Below are 18630 nucleotides of genomic sequence, written 5' to 3'. Positions count from 1 at the left end.
TTATATGATTTGTTGACTCCGTTTGGAAAGCCCTTTCTGTTTATTGACCTCTATGTGGCTAGGTTGTGACAAGCCTTTACCATAGGAAAACAACTTCAATTTAGCCAAACTGCTTGCTAAGTACTCCCACTAAATATTTTGATCCCAACTGTGCTAGTAAACACATAAATCTTCTATGTGTTCCTGTCTGCTCCTAACCCCATTGAGTTGGATGAGCTAATTGCCTTCTCAGTGTAGACTAACGAGGCTGCAGCTAGGAGAGAACACACTTAATTACAGTGGAAATGCAAAACACCAGAGTTTCCTGGAACCCATAGACTTTTTGTGCCATTACCACAAACACTCCGAAATGAGGCTTGTTTGCCTGCAAACTAGTCCCACAATCACTTTTCACAATCACAGAATGTCAATGAGCTCATTTTCAATGTCTTAGCTGTACATCCATATTGCAGTGTTGGCAGAGTGAAGTCACGGGCTTGGGTGCACAATGGGCAAGAGAGATTTGATGTTTTACAGCCTCAGAATGGATCAAATTTGGCACGCACGCATGCACGCACACAACATGCACACACGCAAGCACGTGTGCGCACACACACACACACACACACACACGATGCAAGAGGAGAGATCGACCCCTCTGCTATTTTTGCTACACATACTTAAAGCTGTAGATGGGTGTGACGGTGTGAGGGGATGGACATTTTATGACCTGAGTGAAAAATATATAGTCATGGGCATGACCTCTGCCCTTCCACCTATCCAGAGGACCAAGAAAAGCAACCTGGGTAAACATGCAGGAATGCTACCAGAAAGGCCCAGAGATTTGAACAGAAACTAATTTCAGAGCTAGGATGAGTTATCTTGGATCAGAAATCATAATCACATGTTTAAAAAAAGAACACTATAGATAGCCATATGTCACGTGTTTATTTATATTCCATACACTCTTAGAAAAAAAAGGTGCTATCTAGAATCTAAAAGGGTTCTTCAGCTGTCCCCATACGAGAACCCTTTGAAGAACCCTTTTTGGTTCCAGGAAGAACCTTTTTGGGTTCCGTGTAGAACCCCTTCCACAGAGGGCTCTACATGGAACCCAAAAGGGTTCTATCTGGAACCAAAAAGGGTTCTACCTCGGAAAAAAAGGTTATCCTATGGGGACAGCTGAATAACCCTTTTTTCTAAGAGTGCATGATTTCATATGAATCAGCAGTAATACTGTGACAGGTGTTATTTCTAAATAAATCATTCAGAGACAAACGACTCAACATATTAAACTCAAACATGATTGATTAATTGATTAATTGATTGATTGACATACAGTGAGGGAAAAAAGTATTTGATCCCCTGCTGATTTTATAAGTTTGCCCACTGACAAATAAATGATCAATCTATAATTTTAATGGTAGGTTTATTTGAACAGTGAGAGACAGAATAACAACAAAAAAATCCAGAAAAACGCATGTAAAAAATGTTATAAATTGATTTGCATTTTATTGAGGCAAATAATTATTTGACCCCCTCTCAATCAGAAAGATTTCTGGCTCCCAGGTGTCTTTTATACAGGTAACGAGCTGAGATCAGGAGCACACTCTAAAGTATAAAAGACAACTGTCCACAGAAGCACTGAATCAATCAGATTCCAAACTCTCCACCATGGCCAAGACCAAAGAGCTCTCCAAGGATGTCAGGGACAAGATTGTAGACCTACACAAGGCTGGAATGGGCTACAAGACCATCGCCAAGCAGCTTGGTGAGAAGGTGACAACAGTTGGTGCGATTATTCGCAAATGGAAGAAACACAAAAGACCTGTCGATCTCCCTCGGCCTGGGGCTCCATGCAAGATCTCACCTCGTGGAGTTGCAATGATCATGAGAACGGTGAGGAATCAGCCCAGAACTACACGGGACGATCTTGTCAATGATCTCAAGGAAGCTGGGACCATAGTCACCAAGAAAACAATTGGTAACACACTACGCCGTGAAGGACTGAAATCCTGCAGCGCCCGCAAGGTCCCCCAGCTCAAGAAAGCACATATACAGGGACGTCTGAAGTTTGCCAGTTAACATCTGAATGATTCAGAGGAGAACTGGGTGAAAGTGTTGTGGTCAGATGAGACCAAAATCGAGCTCTTTGGCATCAACTCAACTCGCCGTGTTTGGAGGAGGAGGAATGCTGCCTATGACACCAAGAACACCATCCCCACCGTCAAACATGGAGGTGGAAACATTATGCTTTGGGGGTGTTTTTCTGCTAAGGGGACAGGACAACTTCACCACATCAAAGGGACAATGGACGAGGCCATGTACCGTCAAATCTTGGATGAGAACCTCCTTCCCTCAGCCAGGGCATTGAAAATGGGTCGTTTATGGGTATTCCAGCATGACAATGACCCAAAACACACAGCCAAGGCAAAAAAGGAGTGGCTCAAGAAGAAGCACATTAAGGTCCTGGAGTGGCCTAGCCAGTCTCCAGACCTTAATCCCATAGAAAATCTGTGGAGGGAGCTGAAGGTTCGAGTTGCCAAACGTCAGCCTCGAAACCTTAATGACTTTGAGAAGATCTGCAAAGAGGAGTGGAACAAAATCCCTCCTGAGACGTGTGCAAACCTGGTGGCCAACTACAAGAAACATCTGACCTCTGTGATTGCCAACAAGGGTTTTGCCATCAAGTACTAAGTCATGTTTTGCAAAGGGGTCAAATACTTATTTCCCTCATTAAAATGCAAATCAATTTATAACATTTTTGACATGAATTTTTCTGGATTTTTTTGTTGTTATTCTGTCTCTCACTGTTCAAATAAACCTACCATTAAAATTATAGACTGATCATTTCTTTGTCAGTGGGCAAACGTACAAAATCAGCAGGGAATCAAATACTTTTTTCCCTCACTGTATATAGGTATTCGTACCAAGCGATTGGAGCATCACTAATTCAGCTTCAAATAGACAGTGTGAGAGACTATTTTGAAGTCTGCTGAAGGAACACAATAACAACAACACCCACAGGTTGCAGCTCTTTATTTTGGTCAGAGTGACCATCGCTCCAGAATCACGAATATCGGGAATGTTTTGTCCGAGCCTGTGGCTAGACCCGGAATGTGAATGTTGTGTGTGTGTGTGTATGTATTTGTGTGTGTATGTGTGTGTGTGTGTATGTATTTGTGTGTGTGTGTGTGTGTGTGTGTGTGTGTGTGTGTGTGTGTGTATGTGTGTGTATGTATTTGTGTGTGTATGTGTGTGTGTGTGTATGTATTTGTGTGTGTATGTGTGTGTGTGTGTGTGTGTGTGTGTGTGTGTGTGTGTATGTGTGTGTGTATGTATTTGTGTGTGTATATGTGTGTGTGTATGTGTGTGTGTATGTATTTGTGTGTGTATGTATTTGTGTGTGTATGTATTTGTGTGTGTATGTGTGTGTGTGTATGTATTTGTGTGTGTGTGTGTGTATTTGTGTGTGTATATGTGTGTATGTGTGTATGTATTTGTGTGTGTGTATGTGTGTGTGTGTGTGTGCTCCTGTTGTTTCATAGTCCACCACATACACCAGAGGAGTGTAATGAAAGTGAAGATGCCATCCTAGACATGCCATGCCTTAGCGTGTCCCCTGTCATTCTGACAATAGCACAAAGTAAAGCATGTTTTGGAGTGCACCACTTATGTCACCGATATCGTTAAGTTCAAGGTAAGTCGTTATATCTTTCTCATTTAAATGAAGAAAAAACGATGTAATAAAGAAAATAAATATACTGAAAGAAGAAAAGAGAAATAGTGTATCTAATCAATGCCAATAGTTGAAATGATAAAGACTGTATCTTATCCACTAGGTAGAACAGAATGTTAGTCTTTCTTTACCAACAGGTGTGGAATCTACATCTCACACAACTGTCACCTAAACATACACCTCAGGGTTAGAGGGGGATTTCTATTTCAATTGTGGAATTCACAGATTCGACTTGAATTCTACGGAAGGCTATTACTTAATACATGGCTTCATGACACAAGCGGCGACGGAGGCCTCCTTGTACTTTTGCATCCCAGTTTTATAGAGTTAAGGCAATGTCTGATTCATCCGTAGACTGAAAGTCATAAGTGAATAAACATGATGTCATCTTCTGTTGTTGTCTTTGCAAAGGTCATAAGTAGAGATTTCATGTCCAGTTTACACCAGTGGCATGCCAATCCGTCTGGTGACAAAACATTAACGTTCTGAATTTTTCTCTCTCTCTCTCTCTCTCTCTCTCTCTCTCTCTCTCTCTCTCTCTCTCTCTCTCTCTCTCTCTCTCTCTCTCTCTCTCTCTCTCTCTCTCTCTCTCTCTCTCTCTCTCTCTCTCTCTCTCTCTCTCTCTCTCTCTCTCTCTCTCTCTCTCTCTCTCTCTCTCTCTCTCTCTCTCTCTCTCTCTCTCTCTCTCTCTCTCTCTCTCTCTCTCTCTCTCTCTCTCTCTCTCTCTCTCTCTCTCTCTCTCTCTCTCTCTCTCTCTCTCTGTATGTAGAGATACTTGAGATTATAGTGGAGTTGGCTTGTGTGTGGCCAATGACCGTCCTGGCCATACATTCTAGGTTAACTTCTGAATGTCCCTCCTGGTCATTTTAGCAGGGAGGTACCATGGAGTGTGGGGGCATTAAGAGTCATTAACACCTCCTGACTTAGACTTTACAAGGGGAGTGTGTGTGTGTGTGTGTGTGTGTGTGTGTGTCCTTACTGTAAACAATGTGTGCAAGACCATCAACAACAATGTATGACCAAAAAACCAAAATGTCTGTGTGAAGATCTCTCAATTTGTACAACAGATAGTTCCGGCCACGCAATATGATTGGTTGAGAGGTGTTTGAAGCCATGACAACCACAACCACAGCATGCAAACTTAGTGTACATCAGGGAAAAGGGAGTCCTCCTGTACGCATGCCAAGTGGCAGTACTCACCATCCATAGTGTCCTCACAATGCTGATTGAGGTTCTCATAGGAGTCCCAGCGGATTAGAGCATCTTGGGTATTGTAGTCCACTGAGACAGTGGGCCCATTCTCCAAGTGGTCCATCCCTGGGGAAGAAAACACATACAGAGGGGTCAAAGAAGATAAATAAATAATTGGTCATTTAGCAGACGCTCTTATCCAGAGCGACTTACAGGAGCAATTAGGGTTAAGTGCCTTGCTCAAGGGCACATCGACAGATTTTTCACCTAGTCGGCTCAGGGATTAGAACCAGCGACCTTTCGGTTACTGGCACAACGCTCTTAACCACTAAGCTACCTGCCGCCCTCAAATGTTTTACTTCAGGTGACTTGTTTCTGTCGAAGAATTACCAAAACATACAGCACTTTACCATGGGCCAAAGCCATACCCATACAATAGGAGGTAGTGTCTGTCATCTTAAACACATTTCTGTTTCTGAATGAGCTTTCATTTGCTTGGAGAAAATGGCTGCCAACAAGAGGAGTAGGTATGCTTACCATTGATTTTTTCTGGCCCAAAGGAAAAGACAAACTCCACCTTTCCAAAATCTGGGAATCTGTCATCTGGTTTGAGGATGAGAGAAGAGAATAAAATGTGTCCATGTTTAAAACAATGACGGGAGATTGGAAAATAGGTTTGACAGATATTGTATGCATTATGCTGGAAATGTACGTTTTTTTGGACATTTAGGAATATCTTCTTTACCCTTGAAGGTCTCATCGAGCTCATTCTTCCCAAAGACGAGTCCCAAGTCGTGCACAGCGCATGTATGGAACTGCACCCGGAATATCACATCCCGCTGTGGGCTTCGGAAGCGCTTGTGGTAACACTTCAGCTGCAGAGGACAGGAAGATAGATCCCGTCTTTAAAGAGTTTGTTTCTGGTTTCTGGGACACTGAATCCCAAAAAGAGACAATGTCAGGGCTTTCATAGATTTCACGTTTCTCAAGTCACAAAGTTTACCTCGGAAACCTTCATTGACTTTGTTACTTTCACAGTGTTCAGATCACTAGGACAACTGAAAACGTGTGAAAGCATTTGAAGGTGGAATTGATTTAGCTTGGAGTTTTGCCATTTAGAGACTATTCCATTTGTTCCATTGTACTGGGCAAACTAAATCAAGCACAGACATATGTTTTTGATCCAGATCTGACATACAGTACAGTGTCACTGTGAAATACCAGCTGATAACATTGCAGCTTGATTCACAGTACAATCCTGTTTCAGGGCATTTGTCAGTGTGCTAGAGAAAACAGTTTTGTTTTAATATAAAGCTCTGTAAATGTATGGCCTGCCTTCCCAAACAAGAACAGTATTATCCAGACCATTGCTATTCACACAAGAGCCATGTAAAGCCTTGTAAACCCAAACACTACAAAGGAAACTCTTCACTCGATCCCCCACTGTGCTTCACCCTGGCTAGGGGTTGGCCAGATCTTTTACAAGGATCTCACATTTACAGGTACTCAAGGAATATTTAGCCCAAATGACACACTGCACACAAACTATGGCTGAACTGGGGAACTAGGGAACTGGGGAACTGTGGAACTAGGGAACTGGAGAACTGGGGAACTAGGGAACTGGAGAACTGGGGAACTAGGGAACTGGAGAACTGGGGAACTAGGGAACTGGAGAACTGGGGAACTAGGGAACTAGGGAACTGGAGAACTGGGGAACTAGGGAACTGGAGAACTGGGGAACTTGGGAACTGGATAACTGGGGAACTAGGGAACTGGAGTGAATGTACTGAGCAACTTTCAGGGTGTATATGCCTGAAGAACACCTCCACTGGACTGGACTAATTTAGCCTCATAATAACCCTGATAGGATATGGGTCAGGTTCATTTAGCCTCATAATAACCCTGATATGATATGGGTCAGGTTCATTTAGCCTCATAATAACCCTGATAGGATATGGGTCAGGTTCATTTAGCCTCATAATAACCAGGATAGGATATGGGTCAGGTTCATTTAGCCTCATAATAACCCTGATAGGATATGGGTCAGGTTCATTTAGCCTCATAATAACCCTGATAGGATATGGGTCATGTTAATTTAGCCTCATAATAACCCTGATAGGATATGGGTCAGGTTCATTTAGCCTCATAATAACCCTGAGAAGATATGGGTCATGTTAATTTAGCCTCATAATAACCCTGATAGGATATGGGTCAGGTTCATTTAGCCTCATAATAACCCTGATAGGATATGGGTCAGGTTCATTTAGCCTCATAATAACCCTGATAGGATATGGGTCAGGTTCATTTAGCCTCATAATAACCCTGATAGGATATGGGTCATGTTAATTTAGCCTCATAATAACCCTGATAGGATATGGGTCAGGTTCATTTAGCCTCATAATAACCCTGATAGGATATGGGTCAGGTTCATTTAGCCTCATAATAACCCTGAGAAGATATGGGTCATGTTAATTTAGCCTCATAATAACCCTGATAGGATATGGGTCAGGTTCATTTAGCCTCATAATAACCCTGATAGGATATGGGTCAGGTTCATTTAGCCTCATAATAACCCTGATAGGATATGGGTCAGGTTCATTTAGCCTCATAATAACCCTGAGAAGATATGGGTCAGGTTCATTTAGCCTCATAATAACCCTGAGAAGATATGGGTCAGGTTCATTTAGCCTCATAATAACCCTGATAGGATATGGGTCAGGTTCATTTAGCCTCATAATAACCCTGATAGGATATGGGTCAGGTTCATTTAGCCTCAAAATAACCCTGATAGGATATGGGTCAGGTTCATTTAGCCTCATAATAACCCTGATAGGATATGGGTCATGTTAATTTAGCCTCATAATAACCCTGATAGGATATGGGTCAGGTTCATTTAGCCTCAAAATAACCCTGATAGGATATGGGTCAGGTTCATTTAGCCTCATAATAACCCTGAGAAGATATGGGTCAGGTTCATTTAGCCTCATAATAACCCTGATAGGATATGGGTCAGGTTCATTTAGCCTCATAATAACCCTGAGAAGATATGGGTCATGTTAATTTAGCCTCATAATAACCCTGATAGGATATGGGTCAGGTTCATTTAGCCTCATAATAACCCTGATAGGATATGGGTCAGGTTCATTTAGCCTCATAATAACCCTGATAGGATATGGGTCAGGTTCATTTAGCCTCATAATAACCCTGAGAAGATATGGGTCAGGTTCATTTAGCCTCATAATAACCCTGAGAAGATATGGGTCAGGTTCATTTAGCCTCATAATAACCCTGATAGGATATGGGTCAGGTTCATTTAGCCTCATAATAACCCTGATAGGATATGGGTCAGGTTCATTTAGCCTCAAAATAACCCTGATAGGATATGGGTCAGGTTCATTTAGCCTCATAATAACCCTGATAGGATATGGATCATGTTAATTTAGCCTCATAATAACCCTGATAGGATATGGGTCAGGTTCATTTAGCCTCAAAATAACCCTGATAGGATATGGGTCAGGTTCATTTAGCCTCATAATAACCCTGAGAAGATATGGGTCAGGTTCATTTAGCCTCATAATAACCCTGATAGGATATGGGTCAGGTTCATTTAGCCTCAAAATAACCCTGATAGGATATGGGTCAGGTTCATTTAGCTCCATAACCCTGATAGGATATGGGTCAGGTTCATTAGGCAGCAAATGGAAACAGCAGGGCTAGTCTAAACAGAAACACCCATTTTCAGTTGCAAAACATTTAAAAACCCTTTCCGTTGCATGCCCTAATGCATGTCAATGATTCATTAACTTATTTTCAGACATTGTTGGCTGCAGACAGCCTCTGTTCGCTATGGCATAATATGTTGCTTTGGTGTAAACGTCACACAGGTCTAGACTGGTTAAACCAAGCTGAACGCTGCGCTCAACCTTGGTGAAGTGAAACAATGATGAGCACAGCGTTCAGTCTGGTTAAATGTCCTCAGCACATGACGGAAATGGTTCACTTCCATGGACCAGCCTTCCTCAGCTGGGATTAAAGCCATTGGGTTGAAGGAACTAAAAAAAGAGCAGGATTTTATTTGCAGAGACAGAAGCAAAACAAACAACTCTAGATGAGGAATGAGAGGAAACTGGGTCAAACGGCCTGCGGCTGGTGTGTGGCTTCATGGGTTATGTATTCCTCCCACTGGGGTTCTGGGGGGGGGGGGGGGGGGGGGGGGGGGGGGGTACAATGCTAGCCTAGTTTGAGGAAAAGCAGAAGAAAAACACACAATGACAAACTGATTCAGAATGTCCTTCAATATCAAATATGCTAGATTATAAAGGCAAAAAAAAAACATGTTGACAGCGTTTATATGTTGTAAACAGAAAACAAAATGCTTGAAATCCTCCCCTGTGACTACAGCTAAATGAAAGTCAAGAAGTAGAGCGGAACAGTTTTTAAAGACAATGTTATATTATTGGGGGAGGGGGAAGTTGACGCTCATTCACTGCATTTCTATACAATTAAAAGAAAACTCTAAAATGCTATTTGGAAAACAGCTAAAACAAGCAACAAGCTTTATTCAGTCGGGTCTACAAACACATAGCCTATTAGCTATGCAATTAGCCGCTACACATTAACTCAGCACCGGGATTAAAAACTAGAATTCAATACATACAGAGGGATGTGTTGGCAGAAAAAGTATTTTATCAACAAAAGGTAAACAAATATGTTTTGCTTTACATAACTTTTTTTTTTTTGTTGTTGTTGCAGTTTTACAGTTTTCCTGTAATTCTACACATTTTGTCATGGGATTGGGGAGACATTTTTGCCATTTTAAAAGCACATTTCCTGCAAATCCGACACATTTCGCCATGACCTATACCATGTTAATATGATATCTGAGTGAGAGTGACTAACAAAATCAATGGGGGCCCCCTGGAGGTCAGGGCCCCTGGAGGTCAGGGCCCCCTGGAGGTCAGGGCCCCCTGGAGGTCAGGGCCCCTGGGCACGTGCCCTGCGTGCCCGGTTGGTAATTCGTCCATGATTATTACAAGTTTAGATAGCTGGCTAGACTAACTAGGCTACTTTACCAACGTAACATTTTTAACTGACATGGCCCACTGGGCACAGACATCAGTTCAACATCTAGTTTTGATTTACATTTGGTCGAGTTCACCATGTCATTGGATTTAGAAATTAAAAAAAAAAAAAAATGATATTCCCTTATGTTGATGACTTTACGCAAACCCAATCAGTTTTCCACAATTATTCAACGTCATCACATTGATTTAGTTGTTGTTGAAATGACGTAAAACAACGTTCATTCAACCCGTTTTTGCACAGTGGGAGGCTAATTGAGTAACTGTCAGTGACATATGACAAGATGAAAACTATTGCAACCAAGTTCTGAAATTGCACCGAAATTCCTATTCTAACTGTCAACAGTAAGTTGAGTCCTTGACTGAGTTCTGAAAAAAAAGCTGTCATCAAGGCAAAGGGTGGCTATTTGAAGAATCTCAAACATAAAATGTAATTTGATTTGTTTTATGTTTGATGTCTTCACTATTATTCTACAATGTAGAAAATAGTAAAAATAAAGGAAAACCCTGGAATGAGTAGGTGTGTCCAAACTTTTGACTGGTACTGTATATATCTTTCTTCATTATTATATATTTTTTGAGAGAGGTCCGGCCTCAGTGTTTTCATATGTAGCTACAGGCCTGCTGCTACAGTGTCTGTTTGGGGCCAAACGGTATTGCCTTCGGGTAAGAACTGCTTTTAAATTGCCTTGGCAGAAATGATGTCACCATTGTACACGCAAATCAATCAGTGGCTGATAGACTAGCCAGCTGAAGCTATACGTCTCTGTGTCCGTGCTGAAGACCGTGGAGAATGGACAATAAAGTATTCGTCTTCTTCTTGTCTTAAAACTCTAATAAAAACTCTAATATGTCCAGCATGCTCTTGAAGAGGACGTCATTCTGACATGCTAGCTTATAGCCTGCATATCGTGTGCTAATGAGGGTAGTTAAACTGAGGTATAGGGCACATGCCAACTGTCCTCTAGTTTTTACTGCCCTGCTGTTTTATTAATGGGGACTATTAAAGTCTTAAGGATAAACATACTGTATTTGGACACAATGTATTTGGACTCAAAAGTTGCTAAATTAAATTGCATTCCCTCTTAACGACAGAAGTCAATCCACTATCTCCTCATTTTGAGGGGGCATAATACTTTACTATACTACACACTCCCAAAGGCTATGTACAGTACATGCCATACTTCTCCATGTCACTCAGGGATGAGCTGATGGTTCTTACCAGAATGTCCCCCTTCAGCAGCAGGCCAGGCTCAATGGTGATGCAGACACTGGTCTGGCTGTCTCCCTGGACATTACTGGAAACACACACAGAGCATTGTGAACACACCATACCATCACGCTATAAACCAACACATAAAACAAATCACCACTCCACACCAAACACAGAAACACAACACATGTTGTACTCGCTTGAACACACCACCGCTATACATCAAACCACATTGATATCATCACGCTGTAAACACACACACACACACAGAGAGAGAGCACGGGTTACTGTTTTGAATGCAACACCACCCGACACCAAACACAGACGCACACCTCTTTTACACACACCGGTTAGCTAGACGTATGATCAGTGAAGTAGATGATTAACTATTATGAAGACTTGATTGGTAAGACAGTGAGATGGTGCACTTGACCACTATGTTCTGGTTGAGGGTAATGGTCTGGCTGAGGGTAATGTTCTGGCTGATGATAATGTTCTGGCTGAGGGTAATGGTCTGGCTGAGGGTAATATTCTGGCTGAGGGCAATGCTCTGGCTGAGGGTAATGTGTACCTACATGCATGTCTCAATGTGAGCCAGGGACCAAAGGAATACTAGGTAATAGAGTGCATGTCAGAGAGGGGGATGAGGGAGAGACGGAGGGAGGGAGAGAGATGGAGCCTTGAGGGGGGAGCGGAGCACCCTGGGGAATATAGAGATCCAGGTTAGTGATTAAACACACAGCTTTAGTACAAATACAGGTACACACATACTGGGTATGCACATATGAGTGCGCGCACACACACACACACACACAAGATTTAGATGGATATATGGATATTATGGAGACTTGATTGGTAAGACAGTGAGATGCATATACATACATACTGTACATGGAGATACAGGGAAATAAAAGTTTTAGCAATGCAAAGACAAGGAAGGACGGAAGGACGGAAGGAAGGAAGGAAGGAAGGAAGGAAGGAAGGAAGGAAGGAAGGACGGACGGAAGGAAGGAAGGAAGGAAGGAAGGAAGGAAGGAAGGACGGAAGGAAGGAAGGAAGGAAGGAAGGAAGGAAGGAAGGAAGGAAGGAAGGAAGGAAGGAAGGAAGGAAGGAAGGAAGGAAGGAAGGAAGGAAGGAAAGTGGAGGAGACCACGTTATTGGTACCACCTGGGGTGCCATGATTTGTCCTGCCATCTGTGGGCATGCCCTCCTGTGTGCTCAAACAACTGCTTAAAGCTGTATAATCCATCACTACCTGCCCGGGCCTGGGAAGCTGTAGGGGTCCTTCAGCAAGGCCCTGGGGTGTACACACACATCCCTGTCTACTTACTTCACTGGCTCCTCCAGTTACTAATAACACTACTACTGATCGTAACACCAGGCTGGAACATCTGAGGCTGGGGAACAAGAGCCTGGGGCTGGGGAACGAGAGAATGGGGCACAAAAGACTGGGGAACTAGAGACTGGGGAACTAGAGACTGGGGAACGAGAGAATGGGGCACAAAAGACTGGGGAACTAGAGACTGGGGAACTAGAGACTGGGGAACTAGAGACTGGGGAACTAGAGACTGAGGAACTAGAGACTGGGAAACTAGAGACTGAGGAACTAGAGACTGGGAAACTAGAGACTGGGGAACTAGAGACTGGGAAACTAGAGACTGGGGAACTAGAGACTGGGAAACTAGAGACTGGGGAACTAGAGACTGTGGAACTAGAGACTGGGGCTGGGGAACTAGAGACTGGAGAACTAGAGACTGGGAAACTAGAGACTGTGGAACTAGAGACTGGAGAACTAGAGATTGGGGAACTAGAGACTGTGGAACTAGAGACTGGGAAACTAGAGACTGTGGAACTAGAGACTGGGGAACTAAAGACTGGGGCTGGGGAACTAGAGACTGTGGAACTAGAGACTGGAGAACTAGAGATTGGGGAACTAGAGACTGTGGAACTAGAGACTGGGGAACTAGAGACTGTGGAACTAGAGACTGGGGAACTAAAGACTGGGGCTGGGGAACTAGAGACTGTGGAACTAGAGACTGGGGAACTAGAGACTGGGGAACTAGAGACTGGGGAACTAGAGACTGGGGAACTAGAGACTGGGGAACTAGAGACTGGGGAACTAGAGACTGGGGCTGGGGAACTAGAGACTGGGGAACTAGAGAATGGGGAACTAGAGACTGGGGAACTAGAGACTGGGGAACTAGAGACTGGGAAACTAGAGACTGGGGAACTAGAGTCTGTGGAACTAGAGACTGGGGAACTAGAGACTGGGGCTGGGGAACTAGAGACTGGGGAACTAGAGAATGGGGAACTAGAGACTGGGGAACTAGAGACTGGGGAACTAGAGACTGGGAAACTAGAGACTGGGGAACTAGAGACTGGGAAACTAGAGACTGGGGAACTAGAGACTGGAGAACTAGAGATTGGGGAACTAGAGACTGGGAAACTAGAGACTGTGGAACTAGAGACTGGGGAACTAAAGACTGGGGAACTAGAGACTGGAGAACTAGAGACTGGGGAACTAGAGACTGGGGAACTAGAGATTGGGGAACGAGAGACTGTGGAACTAGAGACTGGGGAACTAGAGACTGGGGAACTAGAGACTGTGGAACTAGAGACTGGGGAACTAGAGACTGGGGAACTAGAGACTGGAGAACTAGAGATTGGGGAACTAGAGACTGTGGAACTAGAGACTGGGGAACTAGAGACTGGGGAACTAGAGACTGTGGAACTAGAGACTGGGGAACTAGAGACTGGGAAACTAGAGACTGTGGAACTAGAGACTGGGGAACTAAAGACTGGGGCTGGGGAACTAGAGACTGTGGAACTAGAGACTGGGAAACTAGAGACTGTGGAACTAGAGACTGGGGAACTAAAGACTGGGGCTGGGGAACTAGAGACTGGGGAACTAGAGACTGGGGAACTAGAGACTGTGGAACTAGAGACTGGGGAACTAGAGACTGGGGCTGGGGAACTAGAGACTGGGGAACTAGAGACTGTGGAACTAGAGACTGGGAAACTAGAGACTGTGGAACTAGAGGCTGGGGAACTAGAGACTGTGGAACTAGAGGCTGGGGAACTAGAGACTGGGGAACTAGAGACTGTGGAACTAGAGACTGGGGAACTAGAGACTGGGGAACTAGAGACTGGGGAACTAGAGACTGGGGAACTAGAGACTGTGGAACTAGAGACTGGGGAACTAGAGACTGAGGAACTAGAGACTGGGGAACTAGAGACTGGGGAACTAGAGACTGGGGAACGAGAGAATGGGGAACGAGAGACTGGGGAACGAGAGAATGGGGAACGAGAGAATGGGGAACTAGAGACAGGGGAACGAGAGAATGGGGAACTAGAGACTGTGGAACTAGAGACTGGGGAACGAGAGAATGGGGAACGAGAGAATGGGGAACTAGAGACTGGGGAACGAGAGACTGGGGAACTAGAGACAGGGGAACGAGAGAATGGGGAACTAGAGACTGGGGAACTAGAGACTGGGGAACGAGAGACAGGGGAACGAGAGAATGGGGAACGAGAGAATGGGGAACTAGAGACTGGGGAACGAGAGACAGGGGAACGAGAGAATGGGGAACGAGAGAATGGGGAACTAGAGACTGGGGAACGAGAGACAGGGGAACGAGAGAATGGGGAACGAGAGAATGGGGAACTAGAGACTGGGGAACTAGAGACAGGGGAACGAGAGAATGGGGAACTAGAGACTGGGGCTGGGGAACTAGAGACTGTGGAACTAGAGACTGGGGAACTAGAGACTGTGGAACTAGAGGCTGGGGAACTAGAGACTGGGGAACTAGAGACTGTGGAACTATACACTGGGGAACTAGAGACTGGGGAACTAGAGACTGGGGAACTAGAGACTGTGGAACTAGAGACTGGGGAACTAGAGACTGGGGAACTAGAGACTGGGGAACTAGAAACTGGGGAACTAGAGACTGGGGAACGTGATAATGGGGAACTAGAGACTGGGGAACTAGAGACTGAGGAACTAGAGACTGGGGAACTAGAGACTGGGGAACTAGAGACTGGGGAACGAGATAATGGGGAACTAGAGACTGGGGAACTAGAGACTGTGGAACTAGAGACTGTGGAACTAGAGACTGGGGAACTAGAGACTGTGGAACTAGAGGCTGGGGAACTAGAGACTGGGGAACTAGAGACTGTGGAACTATACACTGGGGAACTAGAGACTGGGGAACTAGAGACTGGGGAACTAGAGACTGTGGAACTAGAGACTGGGGAACTAGAGACTGGGGAACTAAAGACTGGGGAACTAGAAACTGGGGAACTAGAGACTGGGGAACGAGATAATGGGGAACTAGAGACTGGGGAACTAGAGACTGAGGAACTAGAGACTGGGGAACTAGAGACTGGGGAACTAGAGACTGGGGAACGAGATAATGGGGAACTAGAGACTGGGGAACTAGAGACTGAGGAACTAGAGACTGGGGAACTAGAGACTGGGAAACTAGAGACTGGGGAACGAGAGAATGGGGAACTAGAGACTGGGGAACTAGAGACTGGGAAACTATAGACTGGGGAACTAGAGACTGGGGAACGAGAGAATGGGGAACTAGAGACTGGGGAACTAGAGACTGGGAAACTAGAGACTGGGGAACGAGAGAATGGGGAACGAGAGAATGGGGAACTAGAGACTGTGGAACTAGAGACTGGGGAACGAGACAATGGGGAACTAGAGACTGTGGAACTAGAGACTGGGAAACTAGAGACAGGGGAACTAGAGGCTGGGGAACTAGAGACTGGGGAACTAGAGACTGGGGAACTAGAGACTGGGAAACTAGAGACTGTGGAACTAGAGGCTGGGGAACTAGAGACTGTGGAACTAGAGGCTGGGGAACTAGAGACTGGGGAACTAGAGACTGGGGAACTAGAGACTGGGGAACTAGAGACTGTGGAACTAGAGACTGGGGAACTAGAGACTGGGGAACTAGAGACTGGGGAACTAGAGACTGTGGAACTAGAGACTGGGGAACTAGAGACTGGGGAACTAAAGACTGGGGAACTAGAGACTGGGGAACTAGAGACTGGGGAACTAGAGACTGGGGCTGGGGAACTAGAGACTGTGGAACTAGAGACTGGGAAACTAGAGACTGTGGAACTAGAGGCTGGGGAACTAGAGACTGTGGAACTAGAGGCTGGGGAACTAGAGACTGGGGAACTAGAGACTGGGGAACTAGAGACTGGGGAACTAGAGACTGTGGAACTAGAGACTGGGGAACTAGAGACTGGGGAACTAGAGACTGGGGAACTAGAGACTGTGGAACTAGAGACTGGGGAACTAGAGACTGGGGAACTAAAGACTGGGGAACTAGAGACTGGGGAACTAGAGACTGGGGAACTAGAGACTGTGGAACTAGAGACTGGGGAACTAGAGACTGGGGAACTAATGACTGGGGAACTAGAGACTGGGGAACTAGAGACTGGGGAACTAGAGACTGGGGAACTAGAGACTGAGGAACTAGAGACTGGGGAACTAGAGACTGGGGCTGGGGAACTAGAGACTGGGGAACTAAAGACTGATGGACTAGAGACTGGGGAACTAGAGACTGAGGAACTAGAGACTGTGGAACTAGAGAATGGGGAAATAAAGACTGGGGAACTAGAGACTGGGGCACAAGAGACTGGGGAACTAGAGACTGGGGAACTAGATACTGGGGCACAAGAGACTGGGGAACTAGAGACTGGGGAACTAGATACTGGGGAACTAAAGACTGGGGAACTAGAGACTGGGGAACTAGAGACTGAGGAACTAGAGACTGGGGAACTAAAGACTGGAGAACTAGAGACTGGGGCTGGGGAACTAGAGACTGGGGAACTAAAGACTGAGGAACTAGAGACTGGGGAACTAGAGACTGGGGAACTAGAGACTGAGGAACTAGAGACTGTGGAACTAGAGAATGGGGAACTAAAGACTGGGGAACTAGAGACTGGGAAACTAGAGACTGGGGAACTAGAGACTGGGGCACAAGAGACTGGGGAAGTAGAGACTGGGGAACTAGATACTGGGGCACAGGAGACTGTGGAACTAGAGACTGGGGAACTAGATACTGGGGAACTAAAGACTGGGGAACTAGAGACTGGGGAACTAGAGACTGGGGCTGGGGAACTAGAGACTGGGGAACTAAAGACTGAGGAACTAGAGACTGGGGAACTAGAGACTGGGGAACTAGAGACTGGGGAACTAGAGACTGAGGAACTAGAGACTGTGGAACTAGAGACTGGGGAACGAGAGACTGGAGAACTAGAGGCTGGGGAACTAGAGACTGGGGAACTAGAGACTGTGGAACTAGAGACTGGGGAACTAGAGACTGGGGCTGGGGAACTAGAGACTGGGGAACTAAAGACTGAGGAACTAGAAATTGGGGAACTAGAGACTGGGGAACTAGAGACTGGGAAACTAGAGACTGGGGAACGAGAGAATGGGGAACGAGAGAATGGGGAACTAGAGACTGTGGAACTAGAGACTGGGGAACGAGACAATGGGGAACTAGAGACTGTGGAACTAGAGACTGGGAAACTAGAGACAGGGGAACTAGAGGCTGGGGAACTAGAGACTGGGGAACTAGAGACTGGGGAACTAGAGACTGGGAAACTAGAGACTGTGGAACTAGAGGCTGGGGAACTAGAGACTGTGGAACTAGAGGCTGGGGAACTAGAGACTGGGGAACTAGAGACTGGGGAACTAGAGACTGGGGAACTAGAGACTGTGGAACTAGAGACTGGGGAACTAGAGACTGGGGAACTAGAGACTGGGGAACTAGAGACTGTGGAACTAGAGACTGGGGAACTAGAGACTGGGGAACTAAAGACTGGGGAACTAGAGACTGGGGAACTAGAGACTGGGGAACTAGAGACTGGGGCTGGGGAACTAGAGACTGTGGAACTAGAGACTGGGAAACTAGAGACTGTGGAACTAGAGGCTGGGGAACTAGAGACTGTGGAACTAGAGGCTGGGGAACTAGAGACTGGGGAACTAGAGACTGGGGAACTAGAGACTGGGGAACTAGAGACTGTGGAACTAGAGACTGGGGAACTAGAGACTGGGGAACTAGAGACTGGGGAACTAGAGACTGTGGAACTAGAGACTGGGGAACTAGAGACTGGGGAACTAAAGACTGGGGAACTAGAGACTGGGGAACTAGAGACTGGGGAACTAGAGACTGTGGAACTAGAGACTGGGGAACTAGAGACTGGGGAACTAATGACTGGGGAACTAGAGACTGGGGAACTAGAGACTGGGGAACTAGAGACTGGGGAACTAGAGACTGAGGAACTAGAGACTGGGGAACTAGAGACTGGGGCTGGGGAACTAGAGACTGGGGAACTAAAGACTGATGGACTAGAGACTGGGGAACTAGAGACTGAGGAACTAGAGACTGTGGAACTAGAGAATG

General features: G+C 45.4%; 1 protein-coding gene across 1 annotated transcript in view; it reads right to left on the bottom strand.

Annotated features, from left to right (window-relative positions):
* Positions 1-18630, bottom strand: part of LOC311143851 (tensin-1-like) — a gene marked incomplete at its 5' end in the record, with an annotated part of 71030 nt that overhangs the window by 39201 nt on the left and 13199 nt on the right. Inside the window, 4 exons of the mRNA XM_084179728.1 lie at positions 4919-5035; positions 5447-5512; positions 5655-5784; positions 11213-11288. Of these exons, the coding sequence (XP_084035854.1) occupies positions 4919-5035; positions 5447-5512; positions 5655-5784; positions 11213-11288 (389 nt within the window). The remainder of the gene's footprint in view (positions 1-4918; positions 5036-5446; positions 5513-5654; positions 5785-11212; positions 11289-18630) is intronic.

The sequence above is a fragment of the Coregonus lavaretus genome (genome assembly GCF_964263955.1).
Source record: "Coregonus lavaretus genome assembly, chromosome: 16".
In the NCBI taxonomy this organism is placed as follows: Eukaryota; Metazoa; Chordata; class Actinopteri; order Salmoniformes; family Salmonidae; genus Coregonus; species Coregonus lavaretus.
The sequence above is the reverse complement of the archived record's forward strand: the minus strand, read 5'-3'. Positions and strand labels throughout refer to the sequence as shown.